This window comes from Xyrauchen texanus, chromosome 5, assembly GCF_025860055.1.
Source record: "Xyrauchen texanus isolate HMW12.3.18 chromosome 5, RBS_HiC_50CHRs, whole genome shotgun sequence".
NCBI classification, from domain to species: Eukaryota; Metazoa; Chordata; class Actinopteri; order Cypriniformes; family Catostomidae; genus Xyrauchen; species Xyrauchen texanus.
Window position 1 is genome coordinate 18,839,400 of NC_068280.1, and position 13,544 is coordinate 18,852,943.

Genomic DNA, 13,544 nt, shown 5'->3' on the forward strand with positions numbered 1-13,544 from the left:
TTGAATAATTTAAGTCTTTACTATAGAGCAAAATCATATTCATTACATATTAACACTGTACAGCAAGAGCAAGTTCTATCCAGTCAAATAATTCTGTATAATCAATTCTGTATAATCTGTAAGTACTTAAAGGCACATAAAATCAGCTAAAAATTTTTTAAAAGTTAAATCAAAACAATATTTCCTGAATAAAATAACTTAAATAATAAAAAAAAATTGCTGTAACTGCAATTTACAATTCCCAAACCAAAAGTTGGAGTATGTCCAATAAAATATTCATGCAAATATTTTTTTTTTATAGTATGATCCAAAAATTCCTAATGACTTTATGTATAAATGGAACAATTAAGATTCCAAGATGATACCAAAATCTTTACTGTAAAAATGTATTGCATATCTACTTCTGACCTGTAGTACTGAAAGTGCTCCATATAATTTAAAATAAAAATTAAGTAGATATAAAAGGGGAAAATGCATGCAAACCAGAAAAAAAGACAAATATGTACTCAGTTGGCACACTTATCCAAATAGTGGGCAATTAAGACACAGAATGGAGCTCAGTGAGGTCAGTGAGTCTGTCCAGTGCTCTAAATGTGCATTTCTATGACTCTTTCTTAGAATACGAGTCTGCTTATGGTATTGAAGCCCCCGCCTCCACCCCCACCTGAGGGTCCACAGCTGCCAGGAGGCTCATTGTCATCAGAACCGTTGGGCCGAAATGAGCAGGAAGCTGAGGTTGCTTGGAGAGCCTGAGCCCTGGCATTCAGCTCTTGCTCCTGAAGGAAATATATATATATATATATATATATATAAAAAAATAAAAAAAAATTAACAAAAAAAAAAAGTGTTAAATATGCATGTGTATGATTTTCTTCTGCAGAACACAAATAATTTTTTTTAGCAGACTATCTCAGCTCTGTTGGTCTTCACAATGCAATTAAATGGTGCCCGCCCCAGAAATCTGAAGGTCCAAAAAGCAACAAAAATGTATCCATAATACTCTAGTGGTTAAATACATATCTTCATAAGTGATATAAAAACATTTTCTTCTTTTTTTTTTGGCAATTCACATTCTTCATATCACCACCTACTGGGCAGGAAGGAGAATTTACAGCAAAAAAGGGACTTAAGTATTGACCTTTTTCTCACCAACATAATCTTTGCTTCTGAACACATGGAATTAACCACTGGAGTCTTATGGATTACTTTTATGCTGCCTTTGTGCTTTTTGGAGCTTCAAAATTTTGACCACCATTCACTTGCATTATGAGGACAGACAGAGCCAAGGTATTCTTCTAAAAATCTTTGTTTGTGTTCAGCAGAAGAAAGTCAGTCATTCACATCTGGGATGGCATGAGGGTGAGTAAATGATGAAAAGGTGAACAGTCTCATTAATGTTTGCAAATTCTTAGAAAAAACTTGTTTAATTCTATAAACTCCAGGGCAAAGAACACAGGATAGTGAGGGACTGTTTAGATAAGTCATTCAGCATGCATAAAGGTAAAATATTCTCACCTGTAAGAATAGTTTGTTGTCTTTGGTAATGGCATCCATCAGCTCTTTCTGCAAGGGTGGCTCTCCGCTCAGAATTGAGCTATTTATGACAGGTCCTGCGTTGCTAGATTGTCCACTTACTTCTTGTTTCCTATAGATCAGGACGTAGGCTGTGTCCTTAGGGAAGCGACATGTGACATTGTGCAATGACTGAAAGTTTGTAAAAGTAACTCGGCTGTCATTAAACAAGAACCAGTCCATTGACTTATGGTCAACACAATTCCCCATTTCTTCCATTGGGGCTGTCGAGACCTCAGATAGACTGGAGTTTCCCTGAGTCCTAGGACATGGCTGAGCTAAATAACCATCAGTACTGCTCACATTCCTTCCATATGAGTAGTAGTGACCACTCTCAGAGGACATACCAGAATGCATCACAACGGAATTCAAAACATACGGCACAGTCTTCGAATCGTTGCCGTTTTTCTCGCTTTTTGTCCTGCTGTCCATTATCCCCTCCTCTTTGTGAGAAGGCTTGAGCTTCTTTGCTAGATTCTCACCACTTTCAGAGGAGTCCGATGAGGAGGATGCAGCTGCAGAAGCAGAGCTACCATGTTGCTGTATAGGCAAGTACATATGCACTGGGATGCCTACATTGTCCAGGATCTTACGGCGCACGTGGCATGTGGCATCATACGAGAAGCGTAGCAGAGTCAGAATGAGGTACTCGGGTGCTTCCACCACACACATAACCTTTTCAGCCCTCTGCAGTGCACTGCAGCATTCACAGAAGTAGCAGTTGTCGTTCTCCAGGATTTCTGGAGCCAGAAAATAGTCCACTAAATCTGGCACAGACAGGGTAGGCTCCACCACTGGCCTTTCAATCCTGATTCCTGCACCTTCTTTTCCAGAGCCCTCTAAGCTTTCACTGCCTCCATTCACTGCACCTTGGCAGGACCCCATAGTGGAGGAGCCTTTGTGCTCATCAGTGGGACCCAGTGGCTGTGACATAGAGGGACAGAAGGCAAGGGAGAGGTCTGTAAATGGCTCCTCTTTTTCTGATAGGCTGTGGCATTGCAGGCAACGGATGGCTGTAGAGAGTCTACCACCAAACATACGCTCCACTAGAGTGCGACCGTTTCCTTCTACAACTACTGAGTGTGATGGCACATCAGCAACCGGCTGACATGCAGCATCGTAAACGGTTTTAGCAGAAGGGGATGCAGGTGCAGGTTTTGGGCTGGTCACCTGAAGGGCTGAGAGGGTCTTCTCTTCCTCATGCAACCTTAATATTAACAAGCAGACAAAGCAAAAATGTATGGAGACTCAGAAATTTTTGTATGAGTTACTAACAACTCCCCCTGCTGTTGTAAATAAGAAATACATTGAGTATTTTGTTTAATTATTGTTGTTTTAACCTTGTTTTGAAAAAAATAAATAAATACAATTTGGCAAATAAAGCAGCATTTCCATCCTCATTTCTGGGAAAATTTGCACAAAATAGAATTGAAAACGGAAACTGAAGTCAATGAATTCCTTGAGGTTTCAATTCCCTGACAAACGTAATGTTTGCTAGCGTTCAGCAAGAGTTGGCATATGTCTGGAAGCAAAAGCATATCAGACAGTTCTGGGAGGATATGGTAGCCAATTTTATTTAAATAGGCTGTGTGTTCGGTATTTCAGAATAACCAGAGCCACGTTTTACATGCTATTCAATGACATTTATCATATTCTCTGAGCAAATTATGTATTTACAAGGCTTGCAGAGGCAAAAGTCACATAACATTTTGATGGGCATCTACACTCACTGAGCACTTTATTAGAAACACTATGGTCTGACATGGTCTTCTGTTGTAGCCCATCTGCCTCAAGGTTCGACATTTTGTGCATTCTGAGATGCTATTATTCTCAGTAAAGTTGTACAGAGTGATTATCGGCGTTACCGTAGCCTTTCTGTCAGCTCGAACCAGTCTGGCCATTCTCCGTTGACCTCTAATTAACAAGGCGTTTTTGTCCACAGAACTGCCACTCACTGGATGTTTTTTGTTTTTGGCACCATTTTCAGTAAATTCTAGAAGCTGTTGTACGTGAAAATCCCAGGAGATCAGCAGTTACAGAAAACCTCAAACCAGCCCATCTGGAACCAACAATCGTGCCACAGTCGAAATCACTGAGATCAAATTTTTTGTGACATTATCTGAAGCTTCTGACCCGTATCTGTATGATTTTATGCATTGCACTGCTGCCACACGACTGGCTGATAAGATAATTGTATGGATAAAAAAAAAAAAGTGTGCAAGTGTTCCTAATAAAATATTCAGTGAGTGTATATTCCTATATGAATTCAATAAGAATATATTTGGTAAATGCATTTCCATTGTAGCTTTTGTGCATGTTTTCTTCTAGAAACTTGTTTTCTACCTCAAGCCAGCATATACGCTTTAAGCACATTTTATTCGCATCTTGAGAAAGAAAACTTTTCCCAAAATTTGCATACAAATATGTGGATGGAAACCCAGCTAATGAAAGAAGAGATGCCAACCTTATGCAATTTTCTTAATTTACCTGTCTAACAGAAAGCGCAAGTACTCTGAGCAGTCTTGCTGGGATCCACCTGTGAACCAGGGTGGTCGAGACGCCTCCAAGAAACTCCTTGGTGAATATGCTGCTCTCTGGTGTATATATAAATAAAGATGATAAAAAAAAAAAAGAAAATCATCAGGAGAAATGTTTATACTCTCATTCTGGGCACACCTACCCAGAAGTTCTTAAAGAACAACATTCAAAAGAGAAAAAGATAACTAAGATAAACAAACCTGTGTGTGGCCTAAGAAGGCAAACACAAGCTGTAGCTTCTTCATGAGAGTGTTGCTACCATTCAAAGGAAGTGACAGAACATGTCGTCTGAAACTTTTAAGGAGATAAAGTGTTCAATTCTTAGAACAGAGGAATATCTAACATTTTAAGCTGCAAAAAATTTGAATGTGTTATAACATTGTGCTTACATGCAATTATTAAAATCATGTAATTACAAGTACTGCTAGTTGCAAATGGATGGTTTAAATTATAGTTGGACTAATTACAGTAGTAGAGCTGAGGCAGAATTCAGCTAAAAGACAATACATCTCAGACAATAAGTTCTTACTCGGTAGCCATGAATAATATCTGGATGATACTGTTCATGTAGCATGTGTTGCCCAGATTCAGAAGTCCTGTCTTCCCCGTTTCTGATTTGCTTGTGAGCTTGGGCAGACCCGAGGCAAATGAGTTTGACTGTGAAGTCCAGGCACTTTGGTTGAGGACAAATTTTATCTTCTCCTCACTAAGTTTAGGTAAGTCCTAAATAAAACAAGCAGTGGATAAAGTATAGTAGCATATTCCTAAAATAATTAGTTATAATATTCCATGAGAAAATGCAAACATTCAGTGATGAATAAAACTACTTGTCCTTTGTTTTACTGGCTTGAAGATTGTTCATGACAGATCCCCTGCAACCAGAGTTTTCTATGTCTTACTTTAATGGATTCAAGAATGCTTTCATAGAGATCTGGGAAGCCAGAATATTGGTACATCATGCAGTGGATGAGTTCTGCGAACTGCAGCAGGAAGGTTTTGCTGTTGGGGAGTCCATCATTCTTCAAGGATTGCACTAGTGGGACTACATGGGGAACTACCTGGTTTAAACAAGAGGAACAATTTAATTAACAGCACAATTGCATTGCGATATTAACTCAATGATTTTAAATGCTAAAAAAATACTGAAAACTTCAAAGAGAGTGCAAAACAAACATTTAGAATGTTGTAACTCATATGATTTAATTTAACTACATGAGTTCAAAAGAAAGATATTTATTGATGTTTGACTGAAGTAGGAAGAATAATAAAATAATTATGCAAAAAGAAACTTTTAATTGTAATAATCATGTTCTCAGATCGTGCAGAAGACTAATCTATAAAAGCTTTATTATGAATCACGCCCTTACAATAGGGGAAAAAAAAAAAAAAAAACAAATCTCTCTTTTTGGCACAAATGAGTTTTAAAGCTAGGGGTTTGAGGTGGGAACAGTGAAGCAATGCTTTGGTGAGTTCCAGTTTATGGTGGCCTTACTAAGTGGAAGGCTTCAGGAGAGTGCTGGAAACTAAGCAGCATGTGTGAAAGAACCACCAGTGCTCCCTGTCTCACAATGGGATACCATAGACGATTAAAGACCTGTAAACACACACACACACACACACACACACACACACACACACACACACACACACGGATTAAAGTAGGAATGGGAATTCTTTGGTAAGAAAAACATCAGCCCAATATAAAAATTCTCATTATTTACTCACACTAATATTCATGCCCAATATTCTCATTATATAATATTGGTGCTGTATTAAAAGGCAAAGGTGGTCACACCATATGTTGTTTGTTTTACAAAATAATGCAATTAATAATTTGTATTTATCAATAAACTTCATAGAAAGTCCAGTAAGCATAACACAAACCTAAATCAGTTCGATGTAACCACCCTATGCCTTTAAAACAGCACCAATTCTCCTAGGTCAGGGGTAGCCAACCCTGCTCCTGGAGAGCTACCTTCCTGCAGAGTTCAGCTCCAACACACCTGTCTTCAAGGAATCCTGAAGACCCTGATCACCTGGTTCAGGTGTGTTTGATTAGAGTTGGATCTAAACTCTGCAGGAAGGTAGCTATCCAGGTATTGGTACTGGCTCCCCCATGTCCGAGGTACACTTATAGTGCAGTTTTTTTTTCAAGGTGCTTGGCACACAGTTCTATGTATTTAGGCTGTCGCAATTGCTTCTGTCTCTTCATATAACCACAGACTGACTCAATGATGTTGAAATCCGGACTCTGGGGGAGTAGTAATACCATCTATTACAGGACTCATTGTTCTACTTCTTTTATATTCTCAATGGAATGTTTGGGAATCAAAATGTTGTATTTCCTATTGACACAAATTTTTTGTGAAACATCTAATGTGCCTAAAATTTTGCACTGTACAGTACTGCATGTATATATATATATATATATATATATATATACATATACAGAGAAAGAAATCACTTGACAGCTGAATTCCTCCTCCAGTATGCATCGGAGTCCTGCTGGGGTTTATTTTGTCTGACTGCACGTTATCCAGCTTAATAAAAGACTACTTGCCAAATAAATACATAAATGCACATGAACGACTGATTTTAAGTTGAAATAATTTTTTATATTGTTATGTATTAATTACAGCGGTTTTTACTCAGACCACTAGATGGGGCCATTAACCAAACAGAATCAAGTATTTCAGAGACCCGTGTAATAACCAAAGTAATCATATAACTTCAGAAGACTTGGTATACAGTACATGAGTCCAATTGATTACATTTAAAAAATAAAAAACAATGTCGACAGTCACTTCATTTGCATTATATGCCAAATAAACCATTTGAAGACTTCTTAAAAATTCACCCTTTGCTGTTTCACAGAAGAAAGTCATATGGGTTTGGAGCAACAATATGTTGAGTAAATAATGATACATTTTCCTTTTTGGGTTGATTATTCAAATTCAAATGCAAGTTCAATACATGTGAACATCATGTTTCATACACAAAGGTCACCTTTATAATGATATTAAAATAAGTTAACTTTAATAACCTATGCTTTTCTTTGGAAAAAAAATATTATAAATGAATATTATTTTATTATAAAAAAATAAAAAAAAGACCAAAAAAAAATAAAAACAGTAGCACTCACCCTGGGCTTACATAGAAATACATTTGAAAAGTAAATTGCGGCCAATAGGTAATGCATATTTAAAAACTTTATACAGTGTCTACCAACACATTTTTACTATTTCACATGTTCGTATTCAGGCAAACAAGTACAGCAAGTCAGCTTTTTAGCCTTTTAACAACAAGCACAGCCTGTTGTGGGAAAAAGGCACTATGCAAACACAGTGGTTATAGGAACACACAGATACTGTTTTGAGGAGTTAAAGAGTTACAATTCAAATACATTTTCTAAGTTTGTCGTGTTTTTTTTTTTTTGTTGAAGAACGAGTACTCGACTAGGCAATTACTCGTGCACAGCCCTAGACAAAAGCACATTTCTGTCAGGTTTCACCAACTGATTCTAAGGTATCAAAGAAAAAATCTGTTACATCCCCTGAATTTTTGTTATGTTCTGAATACATTTCTAATACCCAAAACAAAATATAATATAAAAAAATAAATAAAATAAAAAGGTTTTACCAGAACTCTTTTTGTTCAGTATAAACTCTAATGTGGGTGTTGCTGATTTCTCTCTAAATATGTAACTATGAAAGCTCCATTATAAGAGTAAATACGTACAAACCTGCTCAATTTTGAGTAATGTGACATCTATGAGGATGGTGAACTTTTGAACAGCAGCCAGTCCTTTCAATAAAGCAATGACCCATGTGTCAACATAATTGGCCAGAGGCCAGGACAACCAGTCAATCATTCTGAAAGAGAAAGATGATGAGAGAGAAAACATGGTCAAGGCAGACAAAATATAAAATAAAAGACTTACACAATTAACAGCACCACATTAAATAATTGTCAACATGTTGACCTCAGCACTCAAACCACAATACTACACTATCAGAGCCCATTTAAAATGTGTAGAGCCATTATGAGCCCTGCACTCTAATCAAAAGATTTGCATAAATGCAATTACAACCTACATAAAACATACAAGAAGTGGTGAATTCTTAAGCAATATGACACGAGCAAGAGTGCGATATGGCCTTACATCAGCACTGTTGTGATTTGGCCGACGGACGATTATTGGTGCAAATTCGGTGCAAATTTCCTACTGCTGTAATCACAGCAGTGCTGACTGAGGGCCATATAGCATGATGGCGAGTGCGATATTGCTTATATACAACAGTTAAATTAACAAGTACATTTTAAAAAATTAGAAAAAATTAAAACTGTAATAAAAATGCATTTGTACATGGAACTATTTTATTACGCGGTGGATCGGAATCTGCCGTTACTGGTTCAATAAAGATGCGTCCAAGCATTCATTAGTAATTAAAAAATGTCACTTCAGAAATAGCATCACGGCTTGTGCGGTTTCTACCACGTCACTGGATAAACAAGGATGGATGTGAGTGTGTGTGAGAGAGAGAGACAGCGTGTTGCCACTCCCAAGCAGAGATTCTGTCATCTATCTGAAGATCAGCTTTCTCAGTGGAAAAATAGCCATCCAAGAGGGGGTATTTCTTCCTATTTCGCGGTAGCCAGTGCGTAAGTCATTAACTATAGAAACAGCAAACTTCTTCGCCATTTTGAACAGTACTTTTTCTCCAATGTGGTAATTCCAGTAAGAGGTAAGTGCCTTGAGTTCTGTAATTAATCAGTCTGTTGTGTCTCTCAGCTGTGATGAGCCTTAATGCTTAAGTTGTTCGTTTAAAGCTATTTTCTAGCTTTAGTCGTAATACAAGCGATCACGAAGAGCTGTTGTATGTAAACAATGACTGACGCGGATTCACTTTGTCACCTAACTGGCTCATATTGCACACAAAAATTATCTTTTGCCACCACCTGCTGGCAAACATATGTAATGTGAAAAAAAAAATAAATCCATGTAAGAGACACTTATACAGTAATTCTTAACACATATGCACTGCTCTGACACTTTAGTTTAAAACGGCACGAATACACAAGCGGAGTGATACACACACAGTGAAGCATCAGAGTGCTCATGGAACGTCTCTCGTCCAATCAGATTCGAGGACCGGAACTAACTGTTGTATATAACATAATAGCAGATGGATCAAGGACTCTTTTAAACACATACACACAAAAGCTCTATTCACATGCTTTAAACACACACGGTCAAACCTGCAGAGGGCTTGTGTCATACTGGCGTCTTTGACGTTCTGGTCAGTGGTGAGGCTTTTGATGAGGACTGTGATCATTTGCAGAGGGATGTGTTGGACCAGGCTTGCTAGAGCAATTGAGGGTTCAAATGAAGGATCTGCAATGAGAACAAAAAGGTCTACCAATAATTAGGCTAATTTGCAAACATCAACATTTATGACCTTTTTGGTATCTACTTAGGTCCAGTTATCAGTGCCTAACACATGATGTCTAAACTAATGTGAGAGACAAAATAATGCAGAATAACAACAATTGTGAAATGTAACAGATACATAGCAACAAATTATTTATTTCAACAACAGACTGAAGAGAGCAAAATGCAATAGCCAAAGACCTCCACCAAAGTTATCATCAGTGCATAGCAAACTGGTTTAGCATTCAAAGATTTTTATCTTAAATTCGACAAATATTCGAATTATGAATTTCGATTTAGTACATCATAAACTTTGAGAAGAAAAAAACATTTTTCAAAACATTTTGTAGTAATATCAAAGCCAACATATCTCTTAAGGACACAAATTATGCTACCAATTAGCCTAATATACCTGACTATTTAATATAAAACTTTCTCCTCAATCCATGTGAATAATGGTAATTGTAAAAGTATTTACAATTATAGTACTGGTTATACCATTTGTTTTGGTTTTTTGCAAACCAAGGGAAAGTTTATTTCTTGCACTCAAGATGCTTAGTGCACTTTAGTTTTTCCCAGTGTGGTGACTAGAAAATAAGCAGTACATCAAAAGTTGATAACATATATTTTACATATTGAATCACATTTTGTACAAACCCTAGAGATATAGACAGATATATCGGTTTTACTGCTTATTCGGTGCCGATAGTTGCTTTTTGGAACTATCAGTGTTTTTTTTATCCCTTTATGTTTCTCTGATAATTATTTTTTCTAATTGAAGCGAGGGCATGAAAAGAAAAAAAGTGACTATATGGAAACGTCTCTTGTCAGAACATACATCTTTTCTCTAACTTCTTATATTGTGAATATTAATAATAATAATAATATAGGCTATACAAACCTTACTTTGGTAAATATTGAAAAAAAAGCACTGAAACAGAGCCAAGTACTCGTGAGTTTCAGGCTTGTTTAGTGTCAAGGAATATTCCAGGTTCAATACAAGTTAAGCTCAATCAACAGCATTTGTGGCATAATATTGATTAACACAAAAATTATTTTTGACTTACCTTTATATAAAAAAACAAACAAAAAAAAACAAATCTGGATTGCAGTGAGGCACTTACAATTGAAGTAAATGTGGCAATATGTGTTAACCAGTGGTGGTGGAGTAGTGGGCTAAACCACATAACTGTTAATCAGAAGGTCGCTGGTTCGATCCCCACAGCCACCACCATTGTGTCCTTGAGCAAGGCACTTAACTCCAGGTTGCTCAAGGGGGATTGTCCCTGTAATAAGTGCACTGTAAGTTGCTTTGGATAAAAGCGTCTGCCAAATGCATACGTGATTTTAGGATGATAAAATCCATGACGATGTACTGTCAACAAAACCTAAAGCCATATAATTTCATTTTAAATAGCTTTACATCTAAAATAATACATGAGCTTAATAGAAAAATGTATGCAAGTGTTATTAAAAAAATATAAGCTTCACATTTCTGCCTTTAAACCCTCAAAAAATTGGCCCCATTCGCTTCCATTGTTAATGCCTCCCTGCAACCTTATTTTTTCCTTTTATTCAAGAAAGAAGGGACAAGTTCAATTCGTTTTTGTGGCAATCGACATTATGCCACAAATGCTGTCGATTAAGCTTCACTTGTATTGAACCTGGAATATTCTTTTAAAAGTCCCACATCATGCACCCAATCTTTTTGTTTTATCAGATTATTATTGGGCTTTTGGTTGAAAAATTAAGTACATCTGGAATTTTATTAATTTTGTCCTCTGGCTTTACAGACTTAAACATTTTTTTAACATTCTCTTAAACGATTGTAATAAAAAACACAAAAAAAAACCTATAACCGAGTAATCGGTTATCAGCCTTTCCCACCACCTTAGTTATCAGTATTGGCAAAAACGGTCAACATTTAACAAACACCACATTTTACAAGTACAACTGTAAGCTTTACTTGAAACCACACGGACTACATACACTTCTTAACATATAACAAAGCCACAATGTAAAAAAATAAAAACAGCCAAATTGGATATATCATCAGAGGAAGCAGAGCATGCTCACCTGTGGATGAGATGATTGCAAACACCTCCTGCAGTGAGGGCAGCAGTGTGGCCAGCTCTGCCTTCCAGATGCCCTGCAGTAGCGCACTCACCCTAGTCACCTGGGTCACATATTCCCGCAACTCCCGCTCTTCAGTGGCAGGACAGTGGAAACACGCAAAGGTGCGCACGAGCTGCTGACAGAAGAGAACTCCTGCCTTCTCTCGTGGAATGCACTGAGGGAAGTCCGTCAGTATGGTGGCCAGCTTAGCACAGGTTGCTGGTTCTGGCCGCTCACAGATCATCCACAAGAACTCCGTCTGAAGCAGCGGTGCCAACTCTAACACAGCCGGACAGCTGATGAGCAGCCGCAAGGATCCGTGAAGAAAGTCCAAGATTGCAGGGTCTCTTCGGTCCAAAGTGTCGAAGCCCTGCTGTAGGAGTCCAAGCACATACTCTTTGCTAAGGAAGCGGGCAAACTCATCGCGGTGAAAGCGTGCATAGGCCTCCTGCACTTGTAGGCCGACCTGTCGCTGAAAAGCATCCTCGCCCAGGAGAATAAGGCGGGTGGTGAGATGGTACAAGGCCTGGCACTGTTCCTCTGTCACCTCCTTTTCCGCTGCCTCAATCACTTTTTTCACAATAGCCCGCTTGATATTCACAGGGTGGGAGGAGCTGACCAGTGCCTCCAAAATCTTATCCATGATTGGACTTTTTTGCACCACAAAGGAAAGGTAAGCAAAAGGAGCTGTAACTAGAGTAGAGCATGACATTAATGAAGCATTGAAATAAAAAATACAGATACATTTAAAATACAGGGGATAATTATATTTATATTAAAAGATAATATAGTTCATCAATAAACACTGGAAAATAACAACTCTGGGGAAATCTCAACTGGCATTACTCTTTCATCTCTTTTAGCCATGTAAACAATGTCTGCCTAAATGAAAAAGCTAGCAATGAAAAATAGCAAAATAGTTATAACGTGTTAATTGTATGTTATTCTTCGACTAATCAGTGTATTCTAGAAAACAGTAAGAATTCACACTCCACAAACAACTGTATTGTCTGAAGCTGTCATTAAGATCAAGCTGGTCTGCTAACAACCTTGCTAATTAGCTACCTTTGCTAATACAAACAGGACCAATGAATTCAACTAAACATATCTGGTAACACGACACATTAAAGTAAAAACATAATTACATATAGTGTCAATAGGTTAAATCGCTTGTTTATTTAATTTTTTATATCGCTAGTAAAACAACATCATTAACTATGACTCAGGAATCGAAACAAAGCAAACACACAGATGTCACAGCACTGATTTAACAAAAACAAATCTCTCCCATTCCTGTCCTTCCTGAAAGAACACAACAATCACCGACACTCACCAAAGCTAAGTCATTCCGAAAACGTCTCGGTGTAGAACAGGAAATGTGCCAAAACAAACTCCGTATGTTATTTCTTTTGTCAGATTTATGTTGTGATCTCGATGAACTGCGAGCTATTTCAATCAGCTGTTGGAACACATCATACGTCATCTTAGCGCGCGCTGATGCTGTCAGGACCCCACACGTGCGTCCATCACATTGCCATAAAACAGCAATGCACAAATGACCACCTCACCAAGAAAATGTTAAACTGAAGAAAATATTAAATCCAGAAAGAGGAAGTAATACAATTACTGCAATATTAAGGTTCCGGGAAAATACGGGTCTAATAATAGAATATAAGAAATAAAATAATATAAGAGAACTATAGATATGAATATATAAGTTTATAGAAAATGCAGGATGAATAAATGGTGCGTTTTATATAATTAATAGGTTATGCTTCATCCTCCTCTGATCTGTGCGGAGCTGGGAGTAAAGCTGAACACGCAGCACTGGCTGGATTTTCGGATCTGATGGGAGGATGGGTAGAGTTTTTCCCTTTTCTTTCTTCCC

The 13,544-nt window shown here is 37.5% G+C and overlaps 1 protein-coding gene across 2 annotated transcripts; it reads right to left on the bottom strand.

The window, feature by feature from the left end:
* LOC127644009 (ubiquitin carboxyl-terminal hydrolase 38-like) lies at window positions 1-13,125 on the bottom strand. Of its 2 annotated transcripts, none has more exons than XM_052126998.1 (11): window positions 12,990-13,107; window positions 11,618-12,343; window positions 9,370-9,505; window positions 7,853-7,982; window positions 5,603-5,704; window positions 5,010-5,168; window positions 4,640-4,833; window positions 4,311-4,404; window positions 4,060-4,166; window positions 1,516-2,779; window positions 1-776 (listed from the first exon to the last, which is right to left on the bottom strand). In XM_052126998.1, exons 2-11 carry the CDS (start codon window positions 12,297-12,299, stop codon window positions 615-617), a joined length of 3,030 nt encoding a protein of 1,009 aa, XP_051982958.1. In that variant the 5' UTR covers window positions 12,300-12,343; window positions 12,990-13,107; the 3' UTR covers window positions 1-614. The 2 variants fall into 2 exon arrangements, with proteins under 2 accessions (XP_051982958.1, XP_051982959.1); XM_052126999.1 differs by having other exon boundaries at window positions 2-776; window positions 11,618-12,349; window positions 12,990-13,125.
* Between the last annotated feature and the right edge of the window lie 419 nt (window positions 13,126-13,544).